General features: G+C 42.1%; 1 protein-coding gene across 1 annotated transcript in view; it reads left to right on the top strand.

Moving 5' to 3' along the window:
• CRYBG1 (crystallin beta-gamma domain containing 1) overlaps positions 1-16,856 on the top strand; it is a 45,854-nt gene extending 28,998 nt beyond the window's left edge. The window contains exons 12-20 of the mRNA XM_029945213.1: positions 2,524-2,650; positions 2,858-2,890; positions 4,620-4,732; positions 6,294-6,423; positions 8,583-8,722; positions 10,429-10,552; positions 10,996-11,154; positions 12,625-12,787; positions 15,215-16,856. Coding sequence (XP_029801073.1) covers positions 2,524-2,650; positions 2,858-2,890; positions 4,620-4,732; positions 6,294-6,423; positions 8,583-8,722; positions 10,429-10,552; positions 10,996-11,154; positions 12,625-12,787; positions 15,215-15,303 — 1,078 coding nt within the window. The 3' untranslated portion in view covers positions 15,304-16,856. The remainder of the gene's footprint in view (positions 1-2,523; positions 2,651-2,857; positions 2,891-4,619; positions 4,733-6,293; positions 6,424-8,582; positions 8,723-10,428; positions 10,553-10,995; positions 11,155-12,624; positions 12,788-15,214) is intronic.
• Positions 16,857-17,135: the final 279 nt, after the last annotated feature.

The raw sequence follows: 17,135 nt of genomic DNA on the forward strand, positions 1-17,135 counted from the left end.
TCCCCCCCCCCCCCCCCCGCCCATATTCCATCTTCCCCCACTCACAGCCTTTACCCTTCGAAACCCTGAGGTCAATCAATCAAGCAAAAAGGCCTTTTAATCCTCTGTTCTTTAACTTATTACAGAGCCTGCCAGGAATACTTTTTTGATATGATTTAACCTCTTTTTCTTTCTTTCCTTCTTTTTTTTTTTTTTTTCTTTAAGTCCTGGGTTTTGTGAGGTAGACTTTCTTGCCATGCCATCCACCCCACACAGCAGGATTCCACGTTCTTGCTTGGCTTTTGCTTCTCTTCATAAGCCAAAGACCATGTGAGCAGAAGCCACACATTCAGGTTCCCAGGAGCTGTGGAACCTTGCATGATGTCAACCCTGGGATCTGGCCAAGCCTTCTACTTATTAATGAAAATATGAACTTTCACAAAGGTTAAGTGACCCCTTCAAACTTATCTGAAAGCTAACATCATGACCATAGCTGGAAATAGGTCTCGTAATTCCTGACCTCACAAGGTTAAAGAATAGGTCTTAAAAATTGCTAATGAAGTTCTGAAATGGAGCAGTATTTTCTGAAATGGACTGGGACTGGCCTTCTAGCCTGTACTCTGCTCAGTCGGGCAGAGGTATGCGGACAGACATTAGCTGTCATAAGCTGCATAACACTGGAGATTTTCACAGTATTCTTTTCTTCTCCTTGATTGCTGCTCATTTGCTAGTCATGACTGTATCTGAGTTTTTGTATGAAGTCAAGCTCTTTTGACAGTAAAATCATTATCTAATTATGGAGTGTATGGGCTGTTTTAAGTATGGCGCAGTGGAAGGTAAACGAAAGGAACCAAGGCCCGTGGCAGCTCGGGTAATGCAGTGAGGAGAGCGGGGATGGACCTCGGGAGACTCCATCATGGGCTCAGTCATCCCTGACCACTAACGGATTGTGTCACTTTCCTGTTCAGACAAACACCAACAAGTAATTCCATGGGATACTTTTCCCCCTCGCACGCTTCGTCGATTTAGTTCCTGGCACGTGATAAATGGCCAGTCGATGTTTGTTGAAAGAATCAATAAATTAACTTTTCTGTGTCTTTAGGTCTTCCTTTCTGTAAAATGGGAAAACCAGTACCTCTTCTAGATTAAATGTGGTCATAGATGGGAAAGCATTTTGGAAAGTCAGTATATATACAGGCATCTGTGAGTAGATAAGTTGGGCAATGAATTAACTCAGGAGATGCAGAGTTATCTTTTGAATATAATGGAATTGAAAAAATTCCCTTCAGAGATTATCTTTGGCTAGGATATAGCATCAATAAGTTGGTTCTGTTAATTATTCTCTGAGTGTAGATCACTTGAAAAGGCGATAAGTGAAAACCTCCCAAAAGAGATCTTAGTACTTCCGAGCATCTGTTCAGGTTTGCTTACTACATAGTCACGTCACATTGGAAATCCTGTTCCAAATAAAATTTTAGTTACTTAGCTGTATTTTTTTAAAAAAGCCTTTCTTCTGTTAACTTTTTCCACTATGCTTTATTGTGTAATAGAGTCATAATTTTTTGTACTTTTTCTGGAAAATTACTAATGTTAAAAATAAAAAGAACCCTTACTTGCTTTTTAAGAGAACTTTACATGGAGCATCTGGCTTTGGCTCAGATCATGATCTCATGGTTCATGGGTTCGAGCCCCGCGCCGGGCTCTGTGCCGACAGCTAGCTCAGAGCCTGGGGCCTGCTTCAGATTCTATGTCTCCCTCTCTCTCTGACCCTCCCCTGCTCTCACTGTCTCTCTCTGTCTCTCAAAAATAAATAATCATTAAAAAATTTTTCTAAAAAGAGAGAACTTTACAGATACTTCTTGGAAGTCCAGGTTGTTTTCTTAGAATAGAATTAGAGGGGTGCTGGGTGGCTCAGGTCATGATCTCACCAATTTGTGAGCTCCAGACCCACTCGGGGCTCTGCACTCTCCCACCCTCTCTCTGTACCTCATGGGATTCTCTTTGTCACTCTCTGCCCCTCACTCATTTCCACACTCTCTCAAAAATAAATAAATATGAATAGAATTAGAAAAAAAATACAAATCTCCCATGGGAACTTTCTCAGGGAATAGGATTTGACAAGTGAAAACACCAAAAGGTTCATGTAAAAGGTTTCACTTGCCACTTTGACTTGTCATACAGACAAATTTCTCAAAAGATTATTAGAGAATCAGAAAAATTATTAAGATTACTGATTATTAAAATGAATGTGGCTTAGTTGGTTGAGTGTCCAACTTCGGTTCAGGTCATGATCTCACAGTTTTGTGAGTTCAAGCCCCACTTAAGGCTGTGTGCTCACAGTTCAGAGCCTGGAGCCTGCTTCAGATTCTGTGTCTCTCTCTCTGTCCCTCCCCACTTGTGCTCTGTCTCTCTCAAAAAAAAAAAAAAAAAAATTAAAATAACTTGGAAGTTTCTGTATAATTCATATTTCCTTAAATGTGTTTGATAGTTTTATCAGACATGTAAACTATCAACTGTAACAAGTTGGTGTTTGTGTTTCTTTAGGTGGGTAGCCTATGAAAATCCTGACTTCACAGGAGAACAATATATACTGGATAAAGGTTTCTACACCAGTTTTGAGGACTGGGGAGGCAAAAATTGTAAGATCTCTTCTGTGCAACCCATATATTTGGTAAGGAATTATACTTTTGTATGAGAATATGTAACTGAATTGTGAATTTCCTTAATGTGTACTTCTGGTTCGTGTAATACTTAACACTACAGAAATTATTCTGAGATTATTTTTTAACTGTAATTGCTAATGATCTAGAAGAATAGCTTTTTTAAGATGTCTGCTCTACTCATTTGCTTCTCTCTTCCCTTTTTAAAAAATTCTTAGGATTCTTTCATTGGCCCAAGAAGACGAAATCAGGTAATTTAAAAAAATAATCTATTTATAATTAGCAGACTTCCATTGAAAAGCTGACCTTATGTGTAAAATGTCAGACATTTGGGATATTTTGTTAGTTTTACTTATTTATATACCTCAAAGCATAATTGTATTTCTAAGTTAGATTTAGGTTTATTTTATAAGTGCTTGATAGTGTTGACTCATATTTCTTATAAAATGCTCTTCTTGGGCGCCTGGGTGGCTCAGTCAGTTAAGCATCCAACTCTTTTTAAAAAAATTTTTTTAATGTTTATTCATTTTTAAGAGACAGAGACAGAGCGTGAGCAGGGGAGGAGCAGAGAGTGCAGGAGACACAGAATCAGAAGCAGGCTCCAGGCTCTGAGCTGTCAGCACAGAACCCAATGGGGGGCTCGAACTCATAAACTGAGAGATCATGACCTGAGCCAAAGTCAGACACCCAACCAACTGAGCCACCCAGGTGCCCCAACCGTCCAACTCTTGATCTCAGCTCGGGTCTTGATCTCAGGGTTATGAATTCACGCCCTGCTTTAGGCTCCACATCCAGTGTACATCCATCCATCCGTACATACATATATACATACATACAATGTTCTTCTTATATACAGTTGAATTTGATGTCATTACATCAGATCAATTTACATTATACACTAAGATTAATATCTCAGTACATATAGTCATTGTGATAAACAGTAAAATGATTTTTCATATTTGCTGTGTCTGCATTAGACAAACATTTTATATGGTCTCTCACTCAAGCCTTTGAATGTTGTCTGCATCAACTGAAGTGTTACATTTGTTATTTAGGCTTTAAAAATTTTTTTTTAATTTTTTTTATGTCTTTTATTTTTGAGAGACAGAGACAGACAGTGTGAGCAGGGGAGGCTCAGAGAGGGAGACACAGAATCTGAAGACAGGCTCCAGGCTCTGAGCTGTCAGCACAGAGCCCAACGCGGGGCTTGAACACACAAACCATGAGATCATGACCCGAGCTGAAGCTGGACGCTCAACCAACTGAGCCACCCAGGCGCTCCTATTTAGGCTTTTTAATAGAAGTGTTCAGAGTCCAGACAGCCATAATTACAGAGGCACAAATACCAGAGTAGCCTCCTTTATTGGCATACACAAGATTCTAATAAGTCAGCAAGTGTCTTCCACTGAGAGGGAGGAAACTATACTATATTTCCAAAATACAGTTTCTTGTAAACATTAGAACTGATGAACAATTACTTTTGGCCACAATAAAGCTTTAACATGCCTCTCAGCTTGTTGTGACAGGGTGTTCTATAGAAAGCTGCCTCCATTGTCAGATTGTCCTTTGATGTCTCTGAATTAAATAATGATGAATGGTGTGGCCAGAGTATCTCTAATTGATCATTAATGTAGAAGTGGAAAATTAAAGGATTTACAAAATTCATTGTAGTTTATTAAAAGGTCATGTTTGCATCATTAAAAAAATGGTTTTAACATTTATTTAGTGTTGAGAGAGAAAGAGCACAAGCGGTGGAGGGGCAGAGAGGGAGACACAGAATCTGAAGGAGCCTCCAGGCTCTGAGTTGGCCGCACAGAGCCCGACACGGGCTCGAACCCACAAACTGTGAGATCATGACCTGAGCCAAAGTCTCAACTGACTGAGCCACCCAGGCGCCTAATGTTTGCATCACTTCAAAGGCTGAATGAGTTAATATGTGTAGGAAAATAAGCTTACGTATTTCTGTTTACTTTTTCAAAGATTCAGTTGTTTTCGGAACCACAGTTTCAAGGTTGCAGTCTAGGTTTTGAAGAAACAACAAGTCAAATTGATGATTTGTTTTCTACCAAGTCTTGCAGAGTTTTAGGAGGCAGGTAAGTAAAATGGTAGACTGGCAGAGGCTAATCCCTGGGAGATTGGAGTGCACGCATCACCAAATTTTAGTGACACCCTCGAGTGCTTGGCACGGACAGAAAGCGCCAACGGGACGAGACCACGTTAGGACTGGGTGCACCCTGCAGCATCTGAGCACTGGGCAGAGGCCTCGGGATCACGCGGGGTGCAGAGGTTGAAGCTTCCCGGGTCACTGTGCGGTGGGGTTCAGACCAGATGCTCTACCCGTTAGCCTGTCCCGTCACCAGTAACAGGACTCTAGATAATCTCTCATGTGCCTCTCAAGGTGGATTTTTTTTTTTTTACAGATAGATAGGCATTCTTTTTTAAAAAAATCTTAATGTTTATTTTTGAGACAGAGACAGAGCATGCATGGGGGGGAGGGGCAGAGAAAGTAGGAGACATAGAATCAGAAGCAGGCTTCAGGCTCTGAGCTGTGAACACAGATGTGGGGCTCGAACTCACGGACTGTGAGATCATAACCTGAGTTGTACGCTTAACCGACTGAGCCACCCAGGCACCCTGGTGGATATGCCTTCTGCATGACAGCAGCGTAAACACAAGAAGGGAAAAGCCATGAGCCCAAAGTGCTTGCCGAAAACAGTTTTACAAAAGCTTTAGAGGGACGGGAGAGCGCACGGTCAGGAAAAGTTGGCTGGGAAACCCTTGGAGCAAGCTGTGCAGAAGGTGATGAGGAATTAAGTCTAATAATAATCATAGTGTCTTTAATCCTATAGTTCTTTATGGTGTAAACAGCACCATCATATCAGCACTATGTGGTGGAGAGGGCACCCATTTACAGGAACGATTCAGCTTCTTAGCGCACACCTCCGTCTCTGTCCTACTCCCTCTCTGTCTCCTGCCCTGCTCCAGTTGTTGTGCATGTGCTGTCTCAGCTCACTGGAGTATAAACTTTATGATAGTGGGGACTTTGTTTTGTCCTCTGTCCTACCCCCAGCAATGGAAAAGTACCCAATATAGTTAGTCCTCAGTAAGCAGTCATTGGATTAAAAGAATACATAAAAAGCCCCACCTCTTCTGGCGAAGCATGGTAAATCACCATCTTACTAATCATGCCAGGGCCCCGAGGGGCTAAATGACTTGTCTAAGTCACTATGGTAGTTTGACTCATGGCCCAGTACAAGAGGTGCTGGATGTGAGGATGAAGAAGAGAGATTTGGGAAGGAAATTGGTAGGCCCAAGAATGACTGACTAGCTGTGAAGGTGGAAGGATTATTCAGAGAGGACTTAAGGGCTAGAGGATGGTGGCCCCTATGAGGGGAGCAAGGAGTACTGGAAAGTGCGGAGGTAAAAACGTGAAAAATTTTGTTTCCCACGTGCAAATTTAATAACTGACTTCTTAGGAACGTTCATTTGTAACACGATGGGAAGCAGTAATTCGGTCTAGGTATTTTTGAAGAAAGAGCAGTTAGCCACTTGCATTGTGTTTTATATGTAGAAGCCTACTTCTCAAATCAGACTTCTCGAATAGGAATATTCAAATTACATATTGCACACGTATATGTTTCTTTCCTGTTGTAGCTGGGTTGCATATGATGGAGAAAATTTCTCTGGAAATCAGTACGTGTTGGAAGAAGGCCACTATCCTTGTCTCTCTGCAATGGGATGCCTGCCTGGAGCAACTTTCAAGTCTCTTCGTTTTATAGATGTTGTAAGTATAAAACTGTCAGTGTGAATATGGCATCACAGAGATGCAGCTCACGTAGCTGATGGCAACCAGCAGGGGGCTTCACGTCGGAGGCAGAGAAAACCGTTGCAGTAGAACTTTCCGTCCTGTAACTTTTTGGTCTCTTTGTAGAACTTTTACCTGGAAGTTGATTTTGTTTGTTGTTTGTCAGACCTCAGGCCGAAGGTGTTCAGTCAGTCGTGGTATAGTCATCAGGGGTTAGTTCAAGGCCCCTCTCTTGTCTGCCTTCCATTGCACACCTGGTCCCTATTTCTGTTCCTCTCTCCTTTACAAGCACCCATTCTAATATGTTTGGGATACAGCTTAGATATCCTTATAAAATGTTTTTTTCTTTTACTTAATCCTCACATGCACACACATCCCTGTTGACCTATGTGGGAATCTCTTGGAGATATTGTGTGAATACGCAGTTTCTCTAAGTAATGCCAGATTCCACTACTTGGGATCTTTGCTGGAAGAGCATGTGGATTCATTTTCTACATCATTGCCATTACTGAATATTCTCTGGCTTTTGTCAATTTGAGAAATTAAGTAGAAAGTACTATCTCATTGTTGTGATGTTTCACTAATATCTACTAGTCATTTGGATTTCCTATTCAGTGAACTGTTTTGTATCCTTTGCCAAACTCTTGTTTTCCTGTATCTTTTGTTGTTATTACTGAGTTGCAAAAATTCTTCATAGTTTTTAAATCTGTCACAATGTTGTTTTAGAGATTTGCAATCACGTCTTCTCCCAGTTTATCACATATGTGCTACTTCAGATTATGGTGTCCCTTTTTGAACAGAAATCTTTAATTTTTGATGTAGCTAAAGCAATATTCAGTACAAGAAAACTGCAAGATATATTCAGATGTTCAAGTCTGGGTGTATCTGTAGTTTTGGAAATACTTCTTAATCTTTTTTTTTTTTTTTGTAGCTGATCTCTGATAAAAGCTTTAAACATATGTAATTGGTGACTTCAGTTTTACAGGTAGAAAGAACATACATGAGGCGGCTTTATTTCCTCCTTTCCTGCCTGTTCAAATAGCTAAACTGTTGACCCTTTCTTGAGATGTGAAATAGTAGGAGTGAAGTATGGAATGATGTCATGATGAAATATCTAAAACTGTGATATTTAACCTCGCTAGAATTCTAAAAGCTGTCTCCAAATATATTTTCAAAAAACAAAAAAACCAAACCCACTGCAGCTGCAGTTTTCAGATGCCTTCCTCCACCTTGTACTTGGTGTACATGCTTAGCCGCTTGTGATACTTAACGTCATTTCCTTCTAGCTAGTTTATATAACCTAATTCCTACACCACACAAACCACCCCACACACTAATCTGCACTGTTTACTGGCCGACCGAAATCTTTGTACGTGTCAGGGCACATCCACATCAGTGAAGCAGTGAGTTACCACACCCCAGCCACAAAACTTTTAAGCAGGTAGGTAATTTTTGATGTATTATTAACGATCTTAGGATTATTATCATTTGGGCTTAGACTAGGGTCAGTTTCAAACTGTGATTTGAAAATCAAGCATAATCTGCTAATGAGTAGACTTCTGTGCCCTTGTTCTCTTTAAAATGATGATGGCTTGAACATGCAGCTTCCACACTAGTTTTTTCTCTCCTTTTAACAATTATTCCTACAGGAAAGTTTGGGAGCATGAGTCCACAGAATCATTGTCTTACAATTAAAACAATAACAAAAAAGACATTTGAAAATGCATACAAGGTTCTTTAATGAGGAAATCACCACTGGACCCCAAAGACAGCCATAGTCCTCTGGCCCTCGCCATTTTGTCCATGGCTTTCCAGCCCCTCCTTTTCCCCAGTAAAAAAAGGCAAAATTGAGAAGATGTGTCATTACAGGTGTTGATGATTCAAATACATACACCCATTCCTTCTGCCTAGGATATGTTCCTCTCTGCTTTAAAGCACTGTTATATTTACCTACTTTCCATGTAGTAGAAAAACTTCCTGCCTCTCCTCTCGTTAGCTTTGGAGTGCGTGAACACCCAGACCTCCAGGGAAAGGCCAAGCCTGGAGGAGCTTGTGATTTGTCCTTTAACAAGATATTTCTGTGTAAGCTGGAATTATTATCAAAGATGAGTAACAGAACTGTTTTTGTTCCTACACAGGAATTCTCGGAACCAAAAATTATTCTTTATGAAAGAGAAGACTTCAAAGGAAAAAAGATTGAACTAAACACAGAAATAGTTAATCTCCGATCCCTTGGATTCAACACACAGATACGCTCTGTTCAGGTGATTGGTGGCATGTAAGTGAGTTACCTACTTGTTGATTCAGTAAAATGTCCCATTTCTTTCTCTCCTATGCTACCTTAAACAAATTGAGATATAACCTCTTATCCTCTTATTTTCTGTAAGGGTTAATAATTATGTACCTTCATAGTGCATTTTTCCTACTGGGAAAAGCCATGTGTTAGGGATATTTCATCTCTTCATCCAGATTTGTAATTTACTTACGGGAAGGACTTTGTCTCTGGGTCCTCTCGAGTTCCTCTGGGAATGCTTTGCAAGCCAGTGCTCAGAAAATACAGTAAGCACTTTTTTTTTTTTAAGCAAGTAAGAAAGGGAGCCGATTTTTCTTCTCCCTTTGAAAGACCACGTCCTTTGGTTTTGGAGTAAGGGTTGGGATTTTCCTTTAACTAGGAACTAATGGAAGATGCTGTGCACAATGATTAAAGGCCAACGTGGGAAGATGTTTCTCAACTTAGATAAGAATTTTGAACTTAAGATATAAAAGTGAACAAAGACTACCAACATAATGTTTTTAAGAAAGTACTTTTCTTTCCTCATAAAAACAATAGGTATAATCTCCCTGTATGCAGCAGATACTGGAAGAGCCTATGGTTATTTGCAAAACAATTATGGGTTATTATAGTACAACTATGGGTGGGTGTTAATTTTTTGTTTTTGTGATGAAATGACGAAGATGATGACATTGTAAAGTTCTAGGAGTAAAAGTAGAGACCACTCTCCTCTGGCTCAGCCAGAGAAGAGGGCTGCTGGGCTGCTTGCGTGCCGCCGTGTGCCGGAACCCTAACTCCGCAGGTGTGGGCACTAGACTCCTCAGGGCGAAGAGATCGGGGAGTCTTCAGTTCCCTCGAGTGAGGAAGATTACGCCCGTTTTATTTTTAATTTAAATTTTTTTTGAGAGAGAGAAAGTGAGAGCATGACTGGAAGAAGGGCAAAAGGAGAGAGAGAAGGTCTCAAACAGGCCCCTTGTGGAGCTTGAGCCGACAGCCCTGGGGCCGGACACAAGCCGCAGTCGAGAGTCAGATGCCCCACTGGCTAACTCGTCTTAAACAGAAGCGTTATTGTTTTTATTTAACCCCATGTAAAACCTGCCGTGTGCCACACATTAATGAGAACTTTACAAATAGTTCACTACTGAATATTTAAATATAAGATGATTACAACTGAAAAGGTTTTATGAAAACCTTACAGTTAGTACAGGGCAATCTTGCAAAAAGGACTGTATTCCATTGTCCTATTAGAGGAAAAACTTAACTATTTCTCTTCAAGACAGGATCTTTGTGAGGGGCCCCTGGGTGGCTCAGTCAGCCAAGCATCGGACTTCGCTCAGGTCATGGTAGCACAGTTCGTGAGTTTGAGCCCCGCATCAGGCTCTTGCTGACAGCTCAGAGCCCGGAGCCCTCTTCAGGTTCTGTGTCTCCTTTTCTCCCTGCACCTCCCATGCTCAGGCGTGCGCTTTCTCTCTCTCTCTCAAAAATAAACATCAAAAAAAATGGATCTTTGTGGCATAAATACTCATGTACCAAGAATTAACTGTTGGTCAAGAAATGGGTGCTTTCTTGTTTTAGAAAAGTTTCTTTTTCTCTCCCAGTGTACATATAAAGTATAAAGCTCAGTGTAAAAATTGGAAGCACTGTAAAAATATCATTGGGGCCAGATGTCAGAGATATTGCCCCTTCCTGAGGTCTTCTACTTCTTTTCGCAGATGGGTTACTTATGAGTATGGCAATTACCGGGGCCGACAGTTCCTGCTGTCACCCGCAGAAGTCCCAAATTGGTATGAATTCAGTGGCTGCCGCCAAATAGGTTCTCTGCGACCTTTTGCTCAGGTACTTTTTTTCTTTTCCAGATTTTGAATACTCTTCTCTGAAATCTTCTTCTTTTATTGTAAGCCTAATTTAGTTTTGTAGTTTCAGTATAAAACTCAAGCATGAAATATTTGGTCTCTGTACCCCACCCTGATATTTTAAATTTCGGCTTTGTTTCTGGTACTGAAAGGTTGGGATGGCTTTCAGAAATGGTACCACACCCAACGTTCAGACATGGCGGGTCCCACACCCTGGGCTGTCTGCAGGTGGGCTCCCTGCCCCAGGCATTTTGAAAATTCACAAGACACTCTGTATTGAGAAGATCTTAAACCCTCTGAGACTCTTGGGTTTAGTAGTTATCCCTAATCCAACCTCACTTTGGTTTCTGCCCCTAATGATGCTTATTCTGTGCTTCTAACAGTACAACCTAAGAGATGACTATTGCTGGGGTCTTTGTCTTCCAGAAACGAATTTATTTTAGACTTCGAAACAAAGCCACAGGGTTATTCATGTCCACCAATGGAAACTTAGAGGATCTGAAGCTTCTTCGAATACAGGTCATGGAAGATGTTGGTGCTGATGATCAGATTTGGATTTATCAAGAAGGATGCATCAAATGCAGGGTGAGCTTTTAGAATCAGACAAGTGTTTATAATAACATCTTTCTTCAAGCAGATGCTTCCTAGAGCACTTTCAGATATAAATTAGAAGGTATTTCATGAAAGTATCTTTTTAGCTGATAGAACCAATCTGGGGACTTAAAATGGGAGGTAAATATAGCACTGATCCAGATGGGAGTATGTGTATCTATATTTGCTTTATATAGTAAAAGAAGGAAGTGTCTGTTATTTTCCCCTTCTTCCTTCATCTTGATTTATATTTTTCAATAAGCCCTAGCACTATACATGCAGATCATTCTTGGCTGGTTGATTCTGGAGGACCCCGCAGACTAGGGGGAAGAGACGCTGCCCCGTGCACAGCACAGCCACACCCTGTAACATGGCCTGTCTCCCTCTGGCATCATGCCTGCCGTACCAGACATCGAAAAATTGAATGTAGTAAGACTTTATTAGAGAAGCTCAGGCTTCTGTTGTGGATACTTTTTAACTCCTTGATTTTATGGGCTTGACTGCTCCTGATTTTTTAAAATCTTGGTGCCCCGTGAGTCAGCAGAAGGCATACAGCCTTGTGGACGGAGGGCAGCTTGTTAACTGGTCTGTTGTGCTGAGGGAAAACCGTCCTTTCCTTTCAGTAAATGGAAGTCCTATTTGATAGGCATAGAAGAAAGAGCCTGAGAAACAGAAGTAGCTGGAATATTGAAGCATTAAAAAAAAAACAGCTTCTGCTTTTGGATTATCTTAATTCAAGAAAGCTGCCTTTAAGCAATTACTTCCAATAAACATTTTAATGATGTTATTTAACTCTGAGAAAAAATATCCTAGATTATCACACTTTTTGTCTCAGTATATACTGAGATCTTTCTGTAGCGATAGGTGTTCATGTCATATGAACATGACTGCCACACAATGTTTATCTATAAAGAGTAGATTTGTTTCAGAAAAGGACCCTTAAAACGCACTTCACTCCATTTGTTTTATTTTTTTTTTATAGTTGGAGAACATGTGTTCTTAGAAATTTTTATTAGACATTTCTCATGAAGGAAAGGCAAGACGTAACTGGAATTTCAGGTTTTAAAATGATAAAATGCCCTTTTGGCCACTTCAGTGTTAGAGCAGCCTTCCAAATTAGAGATGCAGTCGCATTCCAGAAGAGTCAGGCTGAGCAGACATGGTTAGGCCACGGGAGCAAGGGCCACAGAGCCAGCCTCACATCATCGTCCTTTCTGAACGGGAAAAATGTTCTAAGGTTTCCCTCACTCACAAAGGGCAGAAATCGAGAACTTTCCAGCACTCGTGTCATCTGAAATGAAGGTGTAAGTATGTGTTGTTTGATCCCAGTTCCTCTGGCTAAAGTATCTCATGGGGTAGATGAAACTGCAACTAAGACGACTTTAAAAATCAATTTGAGCCAAGAACTGCTCACGATCCTTGACAGTGTCTCGACTCTAAGTGGCCCTGTCTGTCCGTACGCAGATAGCAGAAGACTGCTGCCTGACGATCGTGGGGAGCCTCGTGACCTCGGGCTCGAAGCTGGGCCTGGCCCTCGACCAGGACGTCGACAGTCAGTTCTGGAGCATGAAGTCAGACGGCAGGATCTACAGCAAGTTGAAACCAAATTTAGTCCTAGATGTCAAAGGTAAGAATCATTTTTTTTTTTCCTGTTGGGTCTGTCTGTACTTAACCGAAGGTCTAGTTTTTACTTCTGAAAACGAGCATACTCTCAGCAGTGAGAGCGCCCTTACGGTGCGCCAGCCACTGTGCTGAACACTTCGCTCCAGAGCAGCCCTGGCGAGCCCCGGGTCCTCCCCTCCCGCCCCCCTGGACAGCCCGAGAGTGAGGCGCGAGGGGCTAATCATCTCATCCGCCGGAGTGCTGAGGTGGGAGCTGGGCCTAGGCTGGCGTCAAACTATGTTTTCTCACAACAGTGTTAGATTAGAAATCCCAACCGGCTCTCATCTCCGTGAGCAGAGTCGAGGATTCTCACGCACATGCGTGTATCAACTTGTGAAACTGCTCAGTCCTACAAGATAGTTTCAAAATCAAAGGACTGTGACTAAATTGGAAACATTTTTTTTAAACATAGAATCATGTTTCTTATGAATGTGATCAGTTTCCTGGGTCTAGGTTAAGAGGTTCCTGTGACCTTTATAAGTTAGTCTCATCAAGCATTTCCTTTATTCTTGTATGTGGCAGACTCTTGGCTAGATACTGGGTACCAAAGTAAGGGGGGAAATGTTACCTTGGCTTCAGAGAGCTTACATTCTAGAAGCTCCATAGGACTTGTCTTCCCACTTCCTACACTGGCAGTTGACAAGGAATAAGGATACCTGGCTTCTAGTCTTGACTGACAAGAAATGTGGGGACTCCAGGAGCTTCCTCCGTAGGGCTTTGCTTTAAAGCTCTAAGGTCCCTTCCTAAAATACATTGTAAAGTTCCCAGTGTCTCTTGAGTATGTTTGGGAACTCTCAGTAAATCTACGTAAGGTAGCTGCGACAGTCGCTTGCCTCCTTAAACTCACTCTCTCAGAATGTGGGAGAGCGATGCCATCTTGTGGACACGAAGGAGTAGAGCCGCACGGCCCGCGTCCTGTGCAAGGGAGATACAAAACACGTCTCTGGTACACTGAACGGACCAGGACTTTCATTAGCTACAAGCTGTTGAGCCATTTGTTACCTGCTAACCTTGCTGTAGGACTTATTCGACCAACGGTCTTTCTTGTAACCTATCTCCTGATGTCTGGGGAGGGAGTCGTGTGGGAGACAGCATGTTCTACTGGAAGAGGATTCCACCTTGCTTTAAAAACATCGAAAGTCTGCTCCTTAAAGACAAAAGAATGAAATCAGATTATTTCTCAAGGACTTTCTAGTCTTTATGATTCTAATTAGGTAATATACACAAAAAGAATGTTTAGATATCATAATCTTCATGAAACAAGACGACACTGATCTTAATATGTCCCCAAATCTCAACGGAATATATAGTGTGTGTGTCTTAGTGGAGACCGTGGGATTTGCCCGTGGTGTAACTTCTTTTCTCCACTACGAACTTACATAGAAAGGCCCCCGGCACCTCATTCTTGTATTCTATCCAACACCTAGATGTGGAGAGGCTCTAGATTATCAGCGATGATATATTCCTCTCACAAGAGATCAGTCTACGTTTTCAGACCTTCTGAATATTTTGTAAATGCTTAAAAGAGAATACGAACATTTACTTCTTCTTGGCCTGAGGATGCAGTAGATTTCAATACCGTTGCACTCTACCTCACATCTACCTGAACAGAATCTTTATTTCGATGGAGTCCACAGTGATACGACCTTGCTGTAGAGACTTACACAAAAAAAAAAAAGGATAAGGGATTTGAAAGCATTTATACCACACTGGGGAAAAAAAAAATCAGACACTTTATATTTCTCCACTGAAAACGATGCCATGAGGCCTTTCTCAACACAGAAGTGTCTAAACATCTAGTAGGCACTCTTCGAAAATATTCTTACATTCCAGCGAGAGGGAGCTTATGGAGACCGCACCGATTTTACAGGACTGAACGCAGCATCTCAAGGGCCGTGAATTGTCACACACCGAGTTCCCAGTGGTGGGAGTGCTGCCCCGTCCCTGTATCTGGATGCCGTTCCACCTCCCCTTTGCCCCCACGCAGCCGTTTTCCTTGTTCATGTAACCCGTGTCCCATCTGACAATTCCACTACTGTCCAGCCTGCCTCCTTTCCTCGCTGGCATCTCAAACCCCTGATCCCACCACAGAATATATTTCACAATCTGTCTTCCTTCCTTTTACCTTCTCTAGATTCTTCCATTACACACACATACACACCCATCTCAGACATCTAAAGAGTAACTGTGGACGAGCTTTTAAGTCTCGAGTAAGAGGCGGAGCCCTGGGGGCAGGCCATCCGCTGTGGAGGTGCTCGCACGACCGCGTTTAGCACACCCTGTCCTGTTGTAGGTTCACCCTCTCAGCCCTGGGGTGTTTCCAGGGATCTCCTCCCTGCTTCTTTTCCTAGAGGCACATTTCCTTTTATTAACTGCCCTTTCTTTCTTTCAGGGGGTACGCAGTATGACCAAAATCACATTATCCTCAACACTGTCAGCAAAGAGAAGTTAACACAAGTGTGGGAAGCCATGGTCCTATAAACCTGAATAAAGAGTGCGGGAGGAATGTTTCTGGAGGTCTTCCAGCTGCGTGTAAAAAAGACTGGTAACAAAGGGCCAAGAGGAAAGTGGACTCGCGCCTCCTTCGGTAACTAAATCCACGCTTGAATGACTGCCGTGACCAGGACTACTGTCTCCGCTTTTCAAAGGACTGTCTGATAAGTTTTACACCAATCGTTTGTCCTTCTTTCATTTCCTTTCTGCAGCTGCTTAAACAGGTTGCCTCGTTAGCAGCTTTTGGGTGTTTTAAGAAAATGTTATATCAAGACTCTGTACATTTTAAGTTATTTCCAAAGACAGTGACAGGAGAGGAGAGTAACAGACTTGAATATACTTTGTGGGTCTACAAATGCCTTACACTTTAAGGGCACCTGGTGGTTGTCAGCTCGGGTCATGATCTCACGGTTCATGAGCTGGAGTCCTGCATGGGGGCTCTGCTGACAGCTCAGGGCCCACTTCGATACTCTGGTCCCCAAACTCTCTGCCGCTCACTCTCTCTCAAAATAAACATTAAAAAGAAAAAAGTAAAGGAAATGATAAAACTTCAAGTTTGGAAGGCAGAAGACTGGTTAGTATCTGGGAAGAATGTATCAGGCCAATAGTTTTGGTCCTTCTGTTTTCTGGAATCGATTATGCTGTACTGGCAAAGTGGGGAAAGGCTTATATAATACGACACTTTAAGGAACGAAGTAAACAAAATTCTATTTTCTTAGTACTAAAAGGTAATAAATTTATAAGATTTCATGTCATGGCTGCTAACATTAGCAGGATTTGGATTATTTTAATCCACTTGTGGCCTGGCCTAGAATGTCACAAATAAGTGCTGCCCAATGCTTTTCTTACAGATGCTACGGAACAGTGTTACTGTGACCTAATTTATTAGCCCATCCTCCCTCATCTACAATTATTTCGGAAGTAACGTCATATAATCTTCTCTAAACTCAGGTCTTTAGCCTAACTTCCTGCCTTCCCGTGCCGCTGCAATCGCACAAGGCCTGCATGGAGTGTGGCCGCTGCCTTCTGGTGGTGGAAATGAGAGGTGGAAGGTTCAAGACAACCAGCACTTCTCTCTAGAACGTGAAGGAAAGGAGGCCTTCAGCAATGCTGGTCAGACTGTAGAACTCTGAAAACCCTAAAAATGCAGCATTTCAATGACAAACGAAATAGTTTACCTGCTAACAACTCACTGGCCCATAGGTTCAAGGAGTGTGTTCTCGTGTCGATAGACTCTTCCTCCTTTTGTTCTTCCTGTGACCAGAGCACTGTATTATTAACAAGGATAATGAAATACGGACAAATCTCGTTTCCTTTTTATCTGTTCCAGTGGTTCCAATTCTGAGCTGTCGCTCCTCCCTGGAGGCTCGGGTAGGCTGTGGTGGTCAGTAGCTTATCTTCAGTTTTAAAGGAACACTTATACATGTCCAATAGGTCTTGTTCTTAGACGAGGTAGAACTCCAATTTTAGGCCTCTGTGCTGTGGTCATTCTGCGGGAGTTTTGAATTTCTCTCGAATAAACTGGTTTCTGGTTAACTGTACTGAGGTGTGCGAGTCCTTGCAGGGCCCTTACGACACGTCGCGGGGGCTGACTGACGGGACACGGCAGAGCTGGAGTAAAGGCGGGAGACGTCTGCTCTCTTTCCAGACTCCGTGGTGAAGAGAGGACGTGAGGGTAAGCGAGGTCCTCCCTCCCCTCGCTGTACCACCCAGGCGCCCTCAAGAAAAGAGCGGAGACTGTTCACACGAAGTCAAAAGTGCTCGGTACTGACAATAAGAACATTTTCTCTCTAAATGTATTTGTGCCGGTGAGACCAGCA

This window comes from Suricata suricatta, chromosome 7 (genome assembly GCF_006229205.1).
Source record: "Suricata suricatta isolate VVHF042 chromosome 7, meerkat_22Aug2017_6uvM2_HiC, whole genome shotgun sequence".
NCBI classification, from domain to species: domain Eukaryota; kingdom Metazoa; phylum Chordata; class Mammalia; order Carnivora; family Herpestidae; genus Suricata; species Suricata suricatta.